The sequence below is a fragment of the Cyprinodon variegatus genome, unplaced genomic scaffold, assembly GCF_000732505.1.
Source record: "Cyprinodon variegatus isolate N-32 unplaced genomic scaffold, C_variegatus-1.0 Scaffold650, whole genome shotgun sequence".
Classification (NCBI taxonomy): Eukaryota; Metazoa; Chordata; class Actinopteri; order Cyprinodontiformes; family Cyprinodontidae; genus Cyprinodon; species Cyprinodon variegatus.
This window is the reverse complement of record NW_015151103.1, coordinates 163,574-183,549: the sequence shown is the minus strand read 5'-3', so window position 1 is coordinate 183,549 and position 19,976 is coordinate 163,574. Positions and strand designations below refer to the sequence as shown.

Below are 19,976 nucleotides of genomic sequence, written 5' to 3'. Positions count from 1 at the left end.
ACTTTAATCTCAGAATTCCGACCTTTTTCTCAGAATTCCGACATTTTTCCTCAGAATTCCGACTTTTTTCCTCAGAATTCTGACTTTTTCTCAGGCTTCTGACCTTAATCTCAGAATTCTGACTTTTGTCTCAGAATCCTGACTTTAATCTCAGAATTCTGACTTTAATCTCAAATTCTGACTTTTTTCTCAGAATTCTGACTTTTTCTCAGAATTCTGACTTTAATCTCAGAATTCTGACTTTTTCTCAGAATTCTGACTTTAATCTCAGAATTCTGACTTTAATCTCAGAATTCTCACTTTTTTCTCAGAATTCTGACTTTAATCTCAGAATTCCGACCTTTTTCTCAGAATTCCGACTTTTTTCCTCAGAATTCCGACTTTTTTCCTCAGAATTCTGACATTTTTTCTCAGAATTTTGACTTATTTTCTAAGAATTATTACTTTTTTCTCAGAATTATGACTCTAATCTCAGAATTATGATTTAATTTCAGAGCTCTGACTTTTTTCCCATAATAAACTAAAATAAAATAACTAACTTTTTTTTTTTTTTCGGTGGCCCTAATCCTTTTCGGCAGACACGTCACCCCTTGGCTCTTCTAAAAACGACAGCTTGCAGTATTTGCAGTATAGTATAAAACAAAGCTGTTTCTCTCTTCTTGAAGCGGAAATTGTTATGAGGCCGGAGCTTTTATTTTGAAATGTAAAATACCCGTTTGGCTCTTTTTCAAAGTGACGTGTACTGCTGACAGCGGCCGCGCATGCGCACTGAATCATAACACACTGCATATGAAGCCACTCCAGTCATCTTCACGTCGCCTGCTTTTTTACAGCGTAATTGTATTGGTTTCTCTGACAGCTGTGACTAAAGTGCTTTAGAAGACCAAGTTAGAGAATAAGCAGCCGTGCAGGGCTGTGAAAGTATGGTTGCTGTGAAAGCTGACCGCTTGGAGTTTGCTTCGGTTAGCAAATGGCTGTTCGTGTGGGAAGTCTGCCAGTGCGAGAAGTAAGTAAACTAACCGCTACTTTTAGCTACTTCACCACATCCATCCGCTTTAGCACCAACCCAGGAGCTCCAACACTTTAAACAAATAAAGCTTTTAGTATAACTTTAGAATTAGTGTACCAATCCGCACATATTGAGTCCTTCCTTCCTCTCCTAGCTTAAATTATGTTTTGTTTTGTTTGTTGTTTTAGAGGAAAAGAGTTTTGAAACGATGAGAAACCTAAACCTGATCCAGACAAGTATGTGACAAACGGGCTCCAGTGTGGCCAAAAACTTGGTTGCAGCCAAAATGGCTCGATTGGATGAAGTGGCGAACATAGCCCTCAGGGTGCCCAGCATTCTGCTTCTGGACCTGCTGTATAAATGTGACATCGAGGGATTGACTGAAAATCTCAAGGCAAAAAATGAGGACATGCTCTTCAAATACAAGTATGTCATCTGGAACATGTTCTATCTGGGTGAGTGACTGATCCTTTACTCAGACGTCAATATACTTGGAAATAAAAATATATATATATATATATATATATATATATATATATATATATAATTTTTTTATTAACCACTATTTGCTGCATCTAATGTACAATTCTGTTGTCTCTTTTATCTTCCCCCCCTCTGGACAATGTTTTATTTTGTCTTATTTTTGCAGATATTGCAAGCTCAGTGAAATAGGGTAGAGTGGGTCTATACAATGATCTACCTTTTTTTTTCTTCTACCCCTGTCTACCTACCTAATCCTGCATATTTAGGGTTGTCTTCTTGAATGATAACCCTAAACCTCCATCTTAAATCTGTTGTAGCCTGAATCAGTTATTTTGTCCTCTTGATGCCCTGGATATAGCTCCCTACTTAACAGCTTCCGCCCAGCATCCACATTTCAATGTGATTATATTCTCAGGTTGTTCTGTATTGTTAGTTTTGTGCCACACACAGTTTCAGTTTCCACATTTGTACCATAGCTAAATCAATTTGAAAAGATCAGATAAACACTCACTTCATCAAAGGCCTTTCTTTTTTCAGTCTTTTTGTATACAAAGTTTGTACATACCCCTTATTCATGTGTTGATTTTGCTGCACGGGAGTTTGTTGCACTTCAGGGAGAAAAAATATGGCATCCGAAATGAGGAACATTTCGGTGAAAAATCTGGAGCAACACATTAGACTAGACTAGAAAACTAAAGGTTAAGCAAAAACAGATCTTCCAAATTTATTGCCCTAAGCACAGAATAAGTGTTAAAGTAGCTTAAGGACAAGAAAGTTTATGTGTGACTTTGTCACTCTATAAACTTCATATATTTACAGCAGTTCTGTCTGGAGGAAAATTACAGCGGGGTGTTGTGGAAAGTTTGTGGAAAAATACAGCTAAATTGCACAATTTTAAAGACTGTTTTATTGATTGTAGAATTTCTCACCTTATACAGAAAATGTTTTACACTAATATGTCAGACTGTGAGAAAATAAAAATGATTGTAATTTTAAGCAAGGGTGTTTTATTATTTAAAGGCCAGATTAGTGGGGTCTGTTACTGTCATTCTATGCAGCTTCCCCAAAGTTATCATGGCTGCTGGCGGACGGCCATCTATTGGAAGCTTTGTGGTTTTATGATTAATTAAACCCTTATAAGATTAGGAAGTCTTATAATATATCTCTGCTTCAAACTTCTCCAGAGTTTTCTCCCTGACCTGACTGCTGCATTGCTCAGAACTCCTGAAGCTATGTATCCACTAATAATACTCTCTTAAAAACTTCTGAGTCTTTTAAAAATCCTTTAATCAACCGTCTAAGCCAGAGGTCACAGATTAGCGGGCCGCGGTCCGGACCCGGACCCACCTGCTGGCTAATCCGGACCCAACCTGATTTTAAACATTTATATTTACCGCATGTTGTCCGTCCGCTGTGTCTAATTTCATTTGCGACACTTTACCGTACAAACTCCTGTTTGTACGGTAAAGCCCTCTGGGACCCGGCTGCACGTGATGCTACTTTTAGACATAGCAGGAAAACCTGTGGCAAGCCGGGCAAGAAGGAGATGGGAAAGAAGGAGAATGCGATTAGAAAAAGTGAAAGAAAGCGTGGACTGCTGGAATAACTGTGGTGAACTGGTGAAAGAAAATTGAAATGGCGTGCTCAAAGATGACCCTGCACATTTTGAGTATGTTTGGCTCAACCTACTGCTGTGAAGCAGGATTTTCCACCATAAACATTATAAAAAATAAACATCGAGCCATTTTATTTCAGTGTTAAATGCTGTTTAAAGTAACAGATTATGATTAAAAATGTCCCTGGACCTTTACTGGTTGATGATTTTCTTTATTCGGTCTCTGCTGATTTTTAATTGGTGACCCCTGGTCTAAGCAGTTGGTTACCTTTGATTTTATTTAGAGGTTTAACAACAACAGCGAATGATTACAACTGATTTATAGCATTTGAATTGTGAAAATAAAATAAAAAGCCACATATTTTCCCTCTACTCTACATTCAGGTAAATATTGGTGTGTTACCTAAAATCCTCATAAAATTCTCTAAAGTGGGACTCATATTTCTTGTTGCTTAATCTAAAGACAGCATCTTGACCTTCCTCCTCTTTACTCTTTATGATTTCGGTGAATCTAAAAGACTTTACCTTTTTAATGCTGTTCTGCTTTGTTCCTCAGCTCACCTGATCAACCTGGTCGTATTAATCCTGCCACTGAGACACATTGTGACGCTCTACCTTCATGTCCTCGTCGCCCTCCTTCTGTACATGGGGCATCAGGTTTCTAAGTGAGTTTTTTTTTTCTTATCTTTGAAATACCAATAAAAATAAAAATCTGAAATTAAGCTTATTATTATAAAAGAGCTTAGAATTGTCAGACAGTTTTTATCCTAGGGTGAAGAAGGTCATACTTTGACTAAGATATAACTGGATGTCTTTAGACCATAATTGAGTTTCTCTAGGAATTTTTTTAAGTAACTACACTGTCTTTATAATGTTGCTGAAATGGAACAAACGTTAGTGTTACTTTATAAACAAATTCTTATTGTAATCAGGTCATTATTTTAGTTTGACAATTTCAGAAAAAAAAAAAAACTAAATTTAGAATAATAGTTATTTCCTGCTTTGTAATCCAGAGTGGAATCATTGGCAGCTTTGTTGATATGTTATTCATTTGCATCTGCTCTCTTTGCTCTTAGTCAGCGCTTAGAGAAATAGGGAGAGACTCTTCCTAGCTCTCGCTGCTGACTTCAGAGCGTAATTGTGGAACGATTGCCGCATTATTGCAAAGCCACTAAACTCACCAAAAACACAGGGAAAAGTCACTAGATTGTCTGTGATCACTTCTTTTTAAAGAAGTTGTCTGAGAGCTCTGAAAAGTCCACGAATAAAGCAAAAAAATTCACCAAGTTGGCAGCACTGGACTGTCTACATTTCCCTCATTACAGAGGGCAGCACAGAGCGCTGTAGCTACCACTTAGCTTACTTTACTAATGAGCAGCTTCACAGAAAGACAGACAAGAAGCCAGCAGGGATGGTTTTTCAAAAAAAAGTAAATTTTAACATTTTCTGGTATTTAGATTTATTTTAAGCTCTAATTATGATTGGAATAATTGAGCAAATATACAGTATGTGATGGCAATGCACTGTCAATTCAAGAACCTAAAAAGGAGCATAGCTTGTTTGGGGAATTTTCCATCTAAAACTTAATGATAATATCAGAGGAAAATGCTTTTATTTAATCCTATTATTTTTGGATCACAACATTTTGTACATGTGATTGAAAACCTCACTGTTTTCTTTTTAAGGGATTATGTTCGTGAGGAAGTGCAGGTTGGATATGAAGGAGCGGTCTATCTTAACTCCCTGGCCTTCAATAGATTTGTCTCTGCCATGACCAGTGAGTATCTCAGCCAGATTAGTTCCAGATGCACAACCATTAGCTTTATGAAGATCAGATTTCATCCAGTCTCAAATGACCGAAGGCATGTAATGGAGATTCTAAATATGTTGTTTTGTTTGTGTTGTGAATCGGTTATTTTCTCAATTTGTTTCCAGAAGCTTCAGCGACAGTTATTTGTGCTCCTTTAGGATTAAGATCGAACGTTATTTTCAGTGAACCAGGTAGTTGTTTTCTGATTGGAAATTGAAGATGCTTTCCGAAAGAGAAAAATACGATGTACACAGCGTGTTTTGTAAAAAAGAAAAAAAAAAAAAATATTATTTCTTAAATGATTAAAACATTGCTTTGTTTGCCTATGGCATCAGCATAAAAACAAACCATGAAGTTCCCTACTCCGTTCCTCAGCATGAGGATAGTTTTACCAAGACTGAAGGCTTCTCTTTAGGGATGTTATTAATTAATGAAATAATCTAAGTTTCTATCGATCAACTGACAATTAACCAACAAGCAGTTATTTTGTTAAAAACTAGTTTTCTCTCCTATCAAGAGGAATTTTCTATAAAGAGAAAGGCTAACTATGTAAAAAAATGTTTACAAAATCCAGAGTTAAAAAATAGTAGTATATAAAATAGTTTATTTTTTTGTGCAAGTTGTATTTAGATTATCTTACAAGAAAGATAATTGTTGCAAATTGTTGATTTGTAAATTCCCAAAACTAATTCTTGCCAGGAGCAGCAGATATATCAGCTACGATACAGAAATGTTTTGAATCAATGAAATTCAGTGATGTGTATGATGTCTAAACTAAAACAAAAAGGGCTGCACTAGTTTTAGCTGAATACCCTCTGTTGCTTTTTGAAAAACGAGCAAAAGGATGTGTTTTTTGCCTTAGTGAATAGGTGCTTGCACTTTCCCAGATTTTGTAAGAGTTTAATTCTTCATTTAACTCTGCTAGTTGTGTAACAAAACAACCTGCTATTGCTGCTGTGATTGGCTAAAAACTCGACATGTGAGGCAGGTACCCAATCGGCTCTAATAATTACACTGAATTTCCCTCCCTTTCTACAGGAGGCTTTTAAGTTTGAAACGTGTAGTTCAATTTGAATTCCATATGGTATCAATCTAGCTTATGCCAGGTTAGCATTTAAACTGACTAGATAAACAAAACAGTTTTTTGATATATTCTTTCACTTGTTTATAAGATATAACAAACAGGAACCATTTAAGCTACTAAATATATTATATAAAACAAAATCACTGAAAGCTGGTAGTTTTTATGGGTCCGGAACTCAGGCGTTTCATTTAATATCCTTCCGCTTGAAGCAAAGCTTGAGGCGATGCAGTGAATTTTTACAGCATGAGGACAGGCATAGGCCGGAATAAATGGTATAAATCCTCACAAAACTCTCCTGCTATGATATAAAACAGCAGCAGATACTACACAAAGATCTTAAGGGAGAAGTGCTAAAAAAAAGAATTTAAAGTATCAACAAGGATCAATAATTAATTTTCCTTATGTTCAAGTTTATTTTTTATTTATTATGTTCTTCTTGTCTCATTGTCTTAACAATTTATTTTGTTTTAGAGCTTTCAATTTGCTGTGTAATTAATAAAAACAAACATTTATTTTTTTTAATATTTATTAGTTTAAAATAAACGTAATTTTAAACGTTTTTAAATGCATTTGAATGAAATAGAAATGTTTGAATGAAATTTCATTGTAGTTTTTTGAAGTGTTAATAAGATTTGCCTGTTTAATAGCAAATTGAAAGGAGGGCGGAGAAAACTTCATGATCGTGAAATTTCAGAAAATAAACTTCCTCTTTCAGTCTTTTGTCAGATTTCCATGCTTCAGAAACTTCTTATTTCTTTTTTTTTGTCAAACTATCCCTCTTTTTTTGCAAAATAAATATAGAAAATCTTTCATTATGGATGTTGAAAGAAACTCTGTGTTAATGATATTAAGTTTAAATCAAAATGAAAGATAATTTAATCTTTCTGTCTTCTGCTGTTGCAGGTCAGATCATTCTCAGCACGCTTTGTGCCTTCCTGATGAAAACCAGGAAGGTGTGGTTATTCTCTGCTCACATGCTCCCCCTGCTGGCCAAACTCTGCAGTGTCCCTAACTCCACCCTGCTGACGGTCAACACTTTATCCATGGGTCTGAGCGCTGCAGGGATCGTCCTGTTCCTCCTCTGCAACCTTTTTGTGCCATATCGCCTCGCAAGGGCCGCCTATTCAGAGCTGCTTCAGCTGGAGGTAATAACACCCTGAACCTGTGGTGTGAACCGTTATCATTTTAATGTCTAGGTTCACAGCGGCATGGAAGAGAAAAAAAAAAGATTTAGGCTTATTTAACATTCGGACAGTTGGTCATAACTTGAAGCTTTAATGTATTTTGGGGAAATTATTGAGACCAACAGAAAGTCATCATCAGAATGGGCTACTTTGTGCTTTTCCATGAAATTTTACCCATTAGAACTTAGTCAGGATTGTGTTTTCCCAATAAAATGCTTATAAAAATGACTCTTAATGATTGTTGTGTTTATTAAATTCAGCCAACAGCTTTTCAGCTTTTCAAACTTTTTTACACCCCTCATCACATCAGGTCTCCTGTCCCATAGGTGATTGAGCTCTACAGACTGCTGGCTTTAGGAATCTCTCTGTGGAATCAGTTTGCTGTTCCAGCTCTCTTCAGCATCTTCTGGTTTGTTCTGTTCGCCGTCCAGCTGTACTCAGATGCCACGTCGGCCAGCGCCTCCTCATCTTATCAGGGAATCCTGTTCTTCTTGCTCACTAGGTAACTTTGATCTGCCTGAGTTCTCTTTTGCGTTCATTGCCATTACAGTTATTTTCTTTTTTCTGCGTTTGCCGAAAACCAACCCTGCAGCGTGTCGGAATGCTGTTCCACGCCATACTCTCTTTTGGGTCTCACCTTCGTGGTGTCCTATCTGGCCCTTGGACTTCTCAACCTGTGCAAATTTTACCTGGGAGGTTATGCAGCCGTTCAGAATGAGAACGTCATGCACAGGTGAGATGCTGTCAGCAGCTTGCTTTTGCTTCACTGTTCTATGCTTTTAATTCATAAGAAATAACACAATTTGATATAAAATTTGCATTTGGACTGGACCTTGCTTGAGGATTAATTTGCAACTACACTAAATTGGTAATATTTAAAACACAGCAGGGGCCTAAAAAGATTAGCCAGTTTTCTTCAACCCAAGAAGTGTTGACCCATCTCCTCCCCCAGCAGCTTGGGTATTAAAGATGGAATGAAACGTCGATTGAAAGTTCTCTCCCGTCATTTATGACCTCTCTCAGTAGGGAAGGAAACGTAGAAACAGGCCTGTGTGTCCAACTTAGTGGTTGTGTTGCTTTATTTAGGGACTTTTCAGACACCTCTAGCAACTTCTTCTTTTAAAAATGGGACACAGATGATTCTAGTGAATTTCTTCTGTGTTTTTGGTGAGTTTAGTGACTTTGCATGAAAGCAATGATCGGACTACAAAGCAGGATATAAGTATGATGTAAATATGTCGGTTTTTCTATCCATACCAAAGCCAGTGACATCACTCATTTAGATTGGCTGGCCAACATGGTGGATATAAAAACTGAAATGGATAGGGATAGCGACAAATATACTTTTGAATCTTCATCAAAAGAGCATATTTTAACAGATGGCAAACAAAATCCTGTGAACGAAAAAGGTCCTGCAATTGCTGCCCCATATGTGGGTGCCTATGAGGAAAATGTTTAAGCATTTTTTTTTTTTTTTTTAACGTCACTCAAAGAGCCACTACCATCAGCGCATCAGATTGCTATTATTATTATTGATAACAGCTAAAATGTGTCAATTAAACCAGAACACGATACCTTTAGCTCCTGTCAGATGAGAACTGATCACCCGGTGTGATGTCACTGGTTTTGTCGCCGCAGCCAGAGCTTTGGGTTGCTAAGGCGCATTCTAAGATTAGGCTAAACGATCTGATAAAAATGTTTATTAATAATGACTGTCCAGTCCTCACAGTGAAAGAAATTAAAGATGCATGTCTCTAAATAACTAACTTTTTGTCCCATCTTTAAAATCCACTCCAAGTTATCAGCTCAGTATGCTAATTATAAAAAAAAGAATAGTATTATTGGAGTTGGTCTTCTTTTATGGGTCATTTCAGATGCATCTACTTACGCTGACCGCTGTTAGATTCTGATATATTTCCCTCTGTGTTCAACATATGTGGCCCGTGCCGTTAGTGTGTGCATGAACGGTTGAATGACTGAATGTAGTGTAAAGCGCTTTGGTTAAGTCTCCTGGCCATTTCCAATTTGTTCTCTGCTACTTATTTATTCCAGTTTAATAGCTTTAAGATAAAAAATTATTAAATAAATGAAGAAAAAAAAATCAGAAACCCTGTGAAAGAGAAGTTTTGCTTGTAGTGATATTTTGGCTTGGTTTTTTATCCTGCAGAAACTGATCAGTAGGGAAGGTACTGTTTACTTTAGAACAGACAGGTCCCCAGTACCCGGCAATGCTAAATAGATGCTAATGGTAGAACGGGGCAATATGGCTTAAAAATCTAATCTCAGATTTTTATTTTTTTCCTTTTTAAATCTGATTAATCACATTTTTTTAAAACCTAGGTTTTAAAATAAGCTGTAAAATAGCTTGATAACCAATGTTTCACAACAAACAGTGAAAATATAACAAACTAGGGGTGACACGATACAACTTTTCCATTTACGATACAGATATTAACCAGATACACTATCAGCCTTATTCAAACATACTTTTATTACTTATTTATTGTTGTGGAATGATGGAAAATACTTGATCAAGTGATATTTTCAAAATGGTGAACAATACTCATTAGGTATGAGAATAACTGACCCATTTCCTATTCACCAAAAAGTTAAATAAACTTTTAACTGAAGCAGATAGAAGCAAAGGGTTTCTATGAGCTTTCTAATAGAGAGGCAGGCCGGTATATTTAACCTTTTTTAAATTTTCTTTTCCTCATTTCAGGTTGCTTTTTTTTTTATGAGAAAGTTTTTTTTAACCTTTAGTTCATGTTTCTTTAACTTCTCCTTGTGTTTTTTTTTTTCTCAGAGGTGTAACAGAGGGAGTCACTCTTCTCCTGCTGGCCCTTCAGACAGGCCTGTTAGACATGCAGGCGCTGCAGCGCACCTTCCTCCTTAGCATCATCCTCTTCATTGTGTTGACATCAACCTTGCAGTCGATGATTGAAATAACAGATCCAATTATTCTAGCCCTGGGCGCGTCACGCAACAGGTACCAACAGCACAGCCCATCTGTTTCCTTTAGTCAAAACTCAAACCAGTCAGAGCTAAATGTGTTTTACAGCCTCAGGTTTTTTCTCTCTGTTTGTTCTTTACTTTTAGGAGTTTGTGGAAACACTTTCGTGGCCTCAGCATGTGTCTGCTTCTGCTGATTTTCCCCGTGTTTATGGCTTATAAAATCTCCCAGTTCTTCCACATGGACTTCTGGCTTCTTATACTGGTGTCCAGCTGCATGCTAACCTCCCTTCAGGTCAGGATGCTGTATTTTCTGCCATATTGAACAAAATTAATTAAGCAACATTGCTCTAAATAATTGTGATTATTTAAACTGCAACACAACTTTTTCTTTTTTGATATAGAGGGGAAAAGTAGATATTTTCTTATCTTTTTGTGTCCTGTAACCCTAACCCTATAACTTCTATTTAATGTTGCTTCATACCGTTCAGAAATGTTCCTATAAGTGTATCCTCTGTCAGGTAAATCACATTTCTGTGATCCTTACAAAGGTAAAGCTGGCCTGGAGGCAAAGTCCATGTCTTTCTAGGTATTAGTGGTTATCATGAGTAGGTTGCACTCTAATGTTCCCCTATCACCTTGTTTCTTTTGCTTTCTTTGGCAGGGGCCCAACATTATGAACCTTCCAACCAGCCATTTCACATTTTCCAAATACCTACTGGGCACGAGGCATATACTTCCAAGTTTTATATATAGAAATGCAGCCAATCTCTGAGCACTAACCATTTTAACCTTTTATAGGGCACTCAGTGAAATACTATGAAAATCAGAATGTTAAGCCAAGAGTGTTAGAGGAGGACAGAACCCGACCATATTGCTTTTGTAACATTTAATATGACTTCTCATTGGCCTCGTGGAAGGCGCATTTTTTAAAGTGGAGAGGGCGGGTCTTTTAAAACAATCGCGAAAAGCCTCCACAATACCTTTTAAGTTATAACATCATGCTTCAGCATATCATAGATTAATGTTGGGTAATTTTTTTCCGTTGTATTATTTCTAGTTGCATTTGAAATAAGAATTATATTAAAGTTATTCTTTGATATTCTTTGAAAGACCCGCACTCTCCACATTAAAAAAAAAATTGTGCTTGTGCGAGAGCATTCACGAACCCATTTCTCCTTGTGCAGGCTCTGTTTAATAAGTTGCTTGCTACTTTCTAAGTAAGTAACTTGCTAAGTTGCATACAAGCTTACTGTGTCCAAATGTCTGCTCTAACCCCTCAAACCCTCAAGCATTATATAGAGCGGGGACTTTATAGCAAACTCAGTTAACCTACCGTTCAGAAAGATGATCACTGCTTTTTGCTCCCTTGGTCACGTAACTCCTCCTCCATTGCGCTGTGCTTGTGCCATCTATGTTATTTGTCACCGCTGTCAGGTAGCAACATCCTATGGTGACAGCGGGCTGCTTTGACGGCAAATTTCATAATGCTTTGCGAGAGAACTCCCAGCGCAAAGCATTCTGGGATATATCTGCTTCTTCTGAGGCCGTTCTTTATTTCTCATACACTTCGTAGATGCTTTTTCTCTTACAGCCTTACGTAAACGTATCACCAGAATGATTGACAGTTAGGAGAACCACGTATTTAGATGATCCACCCAGAAATAAAAGATCGTCCTTTATACCTTAAAGCCCAGGTAAAGCTGGTTATGACTATTTAATCTTTGAAGCAACATTTTTTTTTCCATGTCACAATGACTGCAGTGCGTACAGAGAGTTTTTTGCTATGCATTTCCCCATCTGTGCATTTTTTTTTGTTTTTTTTTCACCTCTCTTCCAGTTTTCCTCAAAGGTAAAACATCCAGCGCTACAAAGCAAAGTCTCACTTCATGACAAGCCTCATGTTTTTATATTTAGAGGTCCAGAGACGATTAGCATTTCAGCTTATTTCTAGGGAAGTATTCTGTTTGTTGAAATGTTTTGATTTTTGTACGTCCCAGTCTGCCCTTCCTGCGCTCTGTGTGATTGAAATAACAAATCTAATTATTCTAGCCCTGAACAGGGAAAACCTGATTCTTTTCTCTTGTGATTGACAGATTTTATTTTGAAACTTAAACCAAACCAGATGTGTTTTACTTTGTAACCGGGTCTCTCTTTGTGTCAGACCCATAAAATTACTGCTGTGTTGCTGCGAAATCTGACTAAAATAGACCTTATCTGAACTAGCCCTCTTCAGGAAAATCATGTCGAGTGTGTTCATCCCCATTGACCCTCAATTAAACTTGCAACAGTTTGTCAGCAGTGCTCAGTCATCAAATGACTTTTATATGATCTACCATGACCGGCAGGTCATTATAGAAAACCACAGATTTTAAATGCTTGTCGTTGTTTCTGAGCATACACGCATCCTTTTCCAGTGTTTGGTCCATGTTTGTTTCCGTCAGAGTGCCCAAGACAGGGACACAAATTACCTGTTAACAGAGGGAAGACGAGACTGCATTCTTAGAAAGATCAGCAGGGAATCAGTGTGAGAACACAGAGAGGGAGCACCATAAATAGGATGAGGGGGCCAGCCATGTAGCCCTCTGGAGCTAAGGAACCACAGCGGTAGGTGGGAGGAGCCTGCTGGGCAAACAGCGCACCAGAGCAGGGAGATAAGGCTGCTTAAGAGGAGAGCGCCAAGAAGCCCAATGGAAAAAACGGCAAGCTAGGTTAAATGTGGAGGATTTAAAGAGCATTGCCAATTACTGAATTAGTCCATCTGGGAAAACAATACACTGAAATGCGGGGCAGAGGCTACTGCTGGCCGGGAAAGTCCGTCAGGGAGCCTCTAAATCAGGCATCCCCAAAGTTGGTCCTCGAGGGCCGTTGTCCTGCAGGTTTTAGAGGTTTCCCTGCTTTAGCACAGCTGATTATGATGATTGCAGTTGAGCAAAAGCCTGTTATTGAGCTTTCAATTAAAATTAGCTGTGCTGGAGCAAGGCAACCTCTAAAACCTGCAGGACAGCGGCCCTCGAGGACCGACTTTGGGGATGCCTGCTTTAGAGGCTACCTGCAGAAGAGGAAGAAAGAGGGGGTCAGAAGAGCCTGCCAGGCAGACGGAGTGGGGAGAGAAGGAGACTGCTGGTCAGTTTGGAGGAAGGATCACCAAACAGTCCTTCTAGGGCTAAATTAAAACAGCATTTTTAAAAGTCACCTTAAAACAACCTAAAAATAAGCAATACCAGTTCATCGTTTTTCTCTGTCTTCGAATTTTGATTTAAAAAGCTTGTCTCCACTGCCTCCTTCACTAAACACTGGTCAGCTCATATCACCATTTGTATTTTTTTTTTTTTTATATATTATTATGTTTCAGTACAGGGGCCATAAGAGGGGATAGGACCAGTTCTAGGAGCACTGTCCCCTGTCTAGAACCACCCATGGAGCAGCTATTGATCATAAACTGAAGCCATAGGAACTCCTAGATAGCTGTACTGACAGAGAATTCATCAACAGTAGAAAAAAAACATGGCGAAATGTTTTTGCCTCAGAAACCTTATGTATATCGTCTCCTGGTTGGTTCGACTGCTGAGTTCTTTAGAGGCCGTGGGGGTTCCTCGTTTTAAAGTTCATAGATATTGTCACACTATTTTTATTATTATTATGTTTGTTTAGGGTGGGCATCTGCTAAGAAGGTCCTTGACTTCCTGTATTATGAGTTTCCATAAACAGCAACAATGATGATGTTGATGATTCCTGTTTAGGTCACAGGCACAATGCTGATCTACTTCCTCTTCATGGTGGAGCTGTTTCGCAGCGACCCAATCGAGAGCCTGGACGAAGTGATCTACTGGGTGAACGCCATCAGCAGGGTGCTGGAGTTCCTGGTGGCGCTCTGCGTGGTGGCCTACGGCACCTGGGAGTCTCTGTTCGGGGAGTGGAGCTGGATGGGTGCCTCTGTCATCATCATCCACTCGTATTTCAATGTTTGGCTCCGAGCTCAGTCTGGCTGGAAGAGCTTCCTGCTCCGACGGGAAGCAGCTAAAAAGATCAACTCTCTTCCCAGAGCCACAGCGGAGCAGCTGGACCAACACAATGACGTTTGCTCCATCTGCTTCCAGGTGAGTTACTCATTTCTCAGGCTGATAGCTGCGGTCAATTTAAGGTTGGGTGCTTTTAGCTGGATGTTCCAAATAGCTCAACATCATTTTAGATGCAAACAGACTTTTTTTTTTTTAAAGGAGGCATCACCTGGAAATCTGACTAAAACCTTATTTACTCATGAACAAATGATTTTCTTTTTCTTTTAAACAGACATATATGTACCATTACATTGAAAAGTCCGATTTCCAGGTGATGCCTCCTTTAAAAAATAAAGTCTGTAGAACATTTGGGACAAAATTTTTATCTAAATACGCCTTTTTTATCATTACTTTATAAAAAGAAAACCGTATCTAGATAAATATCATATAACACTGTGCAGCTAAAAAACACTGAGATAACTGTAGTCGTATTGCCCAGCAGACATCTTTTCTTCAGACTGAAACAGCTGATCTAATGATTTTCAATGAAGACATCATCAAAATAAGCAAAGCTAGAAACAAAATTTCTATTTCCTTGTTTGAACAAAAAAAAAAAACTAATTTTACCAAAGACATGATCTAACATGATTGATCTATCTCAGGAGTTGAGCGTCCTGCAATGCCTCATGGTAAAGCGGTAGCTCTGCCTGATGTTAATTAAATAAGCCAATCTACTTGAACTTTAGGAGCTTATATCAAAAGATTAATGAAAATGAAAATTACCGTTCATAACAAACGCAAACAGGGACACAGCATCAAGGTAAGAACCAACCAATCTGTATTCATAATTTGTACTTTAGACTGTAGAGGCTAGCAGTGCTGTTACTATTATCACAGCATTAACAAAGATGTTTACCGGTACACGTGACTATAAAATCTTTGGCCACATCTGAAAGCCTCAGCAGCCTTAGCTTCTTCTTTAGCAATGTTTCAGTCCGTTTCTTTGCACTTGTTTTCACACTGCAACTTAAACTTTTCTTTAAACTCATTGTTTACCTCCTGTACACGTGTGCAATGTTGTACTTCCGTCGTTATCGTGAATATACACAAAGGGCTTTATTTACTTACTGAATGATCAAAAACATAGCATGAAACTCCAAAATAACAACTAATACGCCAGTAGGGTGTGATAATCTTTCAGAAAAACGTGTGTAACCGGAGTGAGTTACTGGTGTATAAAAACAAAAATAGTCAAATAAGCTGACTATGTACCTTTAAAACGTGTTTGCTGGTATTGATCCTAAAACCTGCTCGTAGACTCTGCCCACAGTGTGAGAGTGGCTGGCATTTTTTAAAATCTTTTTTCTGTTTGCTCGTTATTTAAACCAGAAAAGCCCAAAAGAGTGCCTTCCACAGAGCGCTGTTTCATTCCTCCTCCTATATTTGCATCATTGTGGAACATTACCCAGTCGTGCTATCATCATCATTCCCGTCCATATTCCATCAAAAGACTTGGATTTAGACAGAAATTTTGTTAAGAATATTTAATTGCAGCTTTGAAAACAGTAAAAGATACATAAAAACAATAATATAAACATATGGCTTTATATTTACAGTTCTAAAATTTCATTTTTTTTATAATAAAATATAATGAATATAATATAATATAATAGAATTACCCATTTTACAAAACATTCAGCAGTCTAATGGCAGTGGGGAAGAAACTGTTAAGGAATCTGTCTGACACGCATCGGATGCTTCAAAGCCTCTTCCCAGAGGGCAGCAGGGAGAACAGTCCCTGGTGGAGGTGTAAGGGGTCATTTATGATGTTACGGGCTTGTGACACACAGCGCTGGAATTAAATGTCTTTAATGGAGGGAAGGAAGGTGCAATTCCACCAATTAGGGATCTACCTGTAGGCTGAAACAATTAGATCCATTATGATTTATGATTATTGATATAATTGTTAACTAATTTGGTCATGGAAAAAAGATTATTGTTTAAAGTAATGGTACATGGATTCTAAAACAGGCCATTGGATGAAAGGGGTGGTTCAAAAATACACAACTTCTTGATTTAAGATCATAAATCTGCAATATTCACTGATGCATTGTGGTGCAGTAATGTTTGGTGTGATTTTCTAAAGATATGGAAAAAAGATAGATGGTGGAGGCTGTCTCACTAGCTGTTTTTGTTTTGGTCACTACTCAAGATTTGTTTGCTTTTCCATAAACTTCTACCTCGGGGGATATTGTTGTTTCAAACAATCCTCACCTGACATGGGATTCCTGTTAAAACTGCCCCTGAAGAAAATATATAAACTCCGCCCAGAATAAGATATCCAAGAGATCAACTTCCTTTTTTTCTTATTTAAGGCCGACATGTGCTGCTGAATTTTAATTTATTTTAATTTATTTTATTTTATTTTATTTGGTTGGGGGGGTTGAAGCTATTTTTTTTTTCTACTTCCTCCAAAGTGACACAATGATAACTAATGTTACACAACTCTTAATATAAACCAAAAAGGAACATTAAGGAGCTAAAAATAAAGGGAGGCATGGCTGCTGAATGCACCAATGATTTGGTGAATGCATGAACGTATCGGTCGATGTCGATACTAGAAAGAAAAAAAAATCTAATATAGACCCGAAATATCAGCAGGCTGATATAACACCACAAGTTCTTTAAAAAACACACACATGATAATTGGAATATTAAAAGTAAGGTACAGCAATGAATCAATGTTCTCTTACCGCATAGAAACACATTTTATTAAAAAAAAAAATGAATTATCCTCTCTGATCGACTCCTAACCAAATCAGTAACAAGTCAGTTTCTTTGTTCACTTCTGATTAAAGCCTATGATAAATCCTTTTATCAGATTCATCTTTTTTTATGTTTCCACTTTATCGCAGTTTTTTGCACCGTTTGATCCTCCTTCAAGCTGCTCCACTAGTCGGATTGCAAAAAAAATCCCCTGTGAACAAAGAACTGAAAATTTTCCACAGATTCTGCCTCCAGAAGTAGCCACTGTGTAGAACAAGAAGCCCAGAAGCCTGGATGTCAAGCTGTCCTCTCTGGCTTCATGTCCGTTCTGTCAACAAACCACAGCCGAGCATTTAAACAAAATACTTGACACAGTGTGGACTTTTAGACGTGTTGTTCCTGTTTTTCCAGCTTGACTCTACCTCCTCTAGTTCTTGCTTTCAGTTTTTTGTTTGTTTGTTTGTATGCTTACAAAAATATTGATACAGATAAATCATTTGTGTATAAATTATATTTCTGTAAAGCGCTGGTTACTGTGGCCAACAACCAGCTGGCTCTTAACGATTGTTGTTAAACCAGATTTGTGTTTCTCTCCAGGAAATGAGCTCAGCTGTCATCACATACTGTGGACATTTCTTCCATGGCAACTGTCTCCGCAAGTGGCTGTACGTGCAGGAAACGTGCCCCATGTGCCACCAAACGGTCCGACCGACACCCCCAGGTCAGATTCCAAGCGACGGCGATCGAGCAGCTCCGCCGCAGAGGGACGCACAGGAAGCAGAACAGAATCTCGAGGGTGGAGCAGCGAACGAAGCGCAGAGCATCGAGGGAAATCCTGATCCTGCCCTGCAAGATCAGGGATCTGATCCTGACGGTGAAGCTGTCCAAGACCTCTCTTTCAGATCCAAATGTGTCCTCCCAGTTGATCCCTCTGGCTCCTGTAATAAACTGGACAGAACTTCTCAATGTCACAGCCAGGTTGAGGTGAACGGGGCAGATTTATCTCAGAGTGAGAACCAATCAGTGTCTGATTTAGCAGAACTCCCCCATCCTAATCACCATAGGACTTCTGAATCAGGGTACAGCCTTCATCCATTCAAGGATCGAAAGCTTGTATGCAGTGGTCCCCAAACATCTCATGAATCATGTAAGCAAACATCAGACTCTGCTGACCACGTGAACAGCCATCATCGTCTCTGCCCACATTTAGATTTGCTCAGTAAGGGTGAACCTGTCCCACAGGTCCCCCAGGCCTCGTCCTCAGGTACCGCCGATTCCCCTACAGCAGCGGCCGAGCGTCCTCCATCTGTGCCTTGAAGGATTTCAAATCCAAAGAGGGCGCGATCTGCCTTCTTTTTGTGAACCAGTGTATAAAAAGAATCGTATGTCCCATCAGGCATTATATTGAATGTTGTCCACATAAAGAAAAGTAACACCTCTGAGTATTGGACCTATTTCTGTACACAGAGTAAAAACTATCACCAACCTTAAAAAAAACTATCATCCTGAATCAGTGTTTTTTCTTTACTATTTATTTTGCTTTTATCAGTTTTAATTTACCTTCTTTTGTAGCATGATAAAGAGCAGATTTTGTTTAAATATTGCTATCATAGCCATAATCTAAGATAATGTAATATTTTGGTTCTTTTCTGGATGTAATGTTAGCATCAAACTGAACATGAAGGAGTTACTTTAGAGACTTACTTGATCTGACTTTTTGAATATTTACTGCAAGTTCATCTCCAATTTTAAAACAATTCTTGAAATTGTGTTTTAATGCAAAAAAAGCAAAAGTCATAAACTCCTGCAACAAATGTATTTATTTCATGTCTTTATTTCAGCAGCCGATAAAGAAGAATCACAGGAATTAGCCTGTACCCTTTAGCTTATTTCTATTTCATGGGGTTTTATGGTGTAGAACATTTGAAAGTAAGGGCATCTTAGTGATTGAAAGGACAACGTGACATGATTTCTAGATTTTTTTTTTTTATTATTATTTTTTGCAAATAAAAACCTGTGAGGTGGTGTGCATTTATATTTGTGTGGAAACTTCTCACTGCTGCTAAAGCTGCAAATGGTGCTGTCTTGTGTCCAGTCAAAAAAAGGAAAACTTCAGCTACATCATCTACCAGATTTTTTTTCTTCCCGTATTGCCCTGTATTCAGCTCCCTCAACGTTTCCAACTCAAGTCTAACCTGCCTTCTTGTTTCTGATGATGATGAACTGAACTGCATCCCCACAAAGTGACTCTGTCACTCGCCACCATGTTTCATATTGGGGAAAGATTTCAAAAAAAATTTCATTATCTCCTACAGTTACCACAGGCCACTTGGCTACTCCTCTGTTATCTTTTTCTTCCCAGTGCTGTCATTTTTAGGTGGGTAGCCATATCTTTGTAGATTGTACAGTTGTACGAGAAGGCATGAGATCCCACTTTCACATCTCTACCACTTTATCCCTCACTCCATAATTGAAGGTGAATGACACCAAAATATGACTAATTTTGTTATTTAGTTCAAAGGGGCCTTATGTAACATGCTGTAAAGGTAGACCAAAAATGAACAGTGTCAGTTTTATTACCTTTAATACAAATTAGAAAGAATAGTGAGTTTTTGTCTATCATATCAAGGGAAATAAATTTGTCATTTGTACCTGTAAATTTGAAATTCCTGTTCATAAATGTGTCATTAGTATATACGTCATTGTGATTTGAACTCAAATTTGCTTTGCTTACTTGTAAATTGTTCTATCTCACCCTTAGCAAAAAGTAGTATACTTGAAGAAAATTCTATTAAGAATACTTAAGTATAAGTTAAGAAAGTATATCTAACAATATACTTTTAGCATACTTGAAGTATTACTAAAGTAATACTTTTCGACCTAAATTAACTAACATTTTTAAGTTTCATAAAGTATACTTAAAGTATACTTTAGTAAACAATAAAGTAAACAATAGTATAGTCAAGTACACTTGACTATACTATTGTTAAGTATATGAAATATAGTATTGTAGCAATTTTATAACTTTCTAACTTATAAATTCTACATTTGTGTTATCACAGATTAAGATCT

At 37.8% G+C, this 19,976-nt stretch overlaps 1 protein-coding gene across 2 annotated transcripts; it reads left to right on the top strand.

Annotated features, from left to right (window-relative positions):
* Positions 1–774: 774 nt before the first annotated feature.
* Positions 775–19,523, top strand: LOC107096804 (RING finger protein 145-like). 2 transcript variants are annotated; one of them, XM_015393626.1, is made up of 11 exons: positions 775–1,006; positions 1,198–1,464; positions 3,664–3,772; positions 4,793–4,884; positions 6,905–7,146; positions 7,512–7,687; positions 7,778–7,918; positions 9,992–10,174; positions 10,285–10,432; positions 13,881–14,237; positions 17,502–19,516. In XM_015393626.1, the coding sequence occupies exons 2-11, from the start codon at positions 1,296–1,298 to the stop codon at positions 18,219–18,221; spliced, it is 2,337 nt and encodes a 778-aa protein (XP_015249112.1). In that variant the 5' UTR covers positions 775–1,006; positions 1,198–1,295; the 3' UTR covers positions 18,222–19,516. The 2 variants fall into 2 exon arrangements, with proteins under 2 accessions (XP_015249112.1, XP_015249113.1); XM_015393627.1 differs by lacking the exon at positions 775–1,006 and having other exon boundaries at positions 1,260–1,464; positions 17,502–19,523.
* Positions 19,524–19,976: the final 453 nt, after the last annotated feature.

What these genes read in the sequence shown, in the direction of transcription:
- LOC107096804 (XM_015393627.1), top strand. Translation starts at nt 1,296, where the DNA reads ATGGCTCGATTGGATGAAGTGGCGAACATAGCCCTCAGGGTGCCCAGC. An exon ending in CTGGAACATGTTCTATCTGG is followed by an intron (nt 1,465 to 3,663) that starts GTGAGTGACTGA and finishes TTTGTTCCTCAG; the next exon opens with CTCACCTGATCAACCTGGTC. An exon ending in AATGAGAACGTCATGCACAG is followed by an intron (nt 7,919 to 9,991) that starts GTGAGATGCTGT and finishes TTTTTTTCTCAG; the next exon opens with AGGTGTAACAGAGGGAGTCA.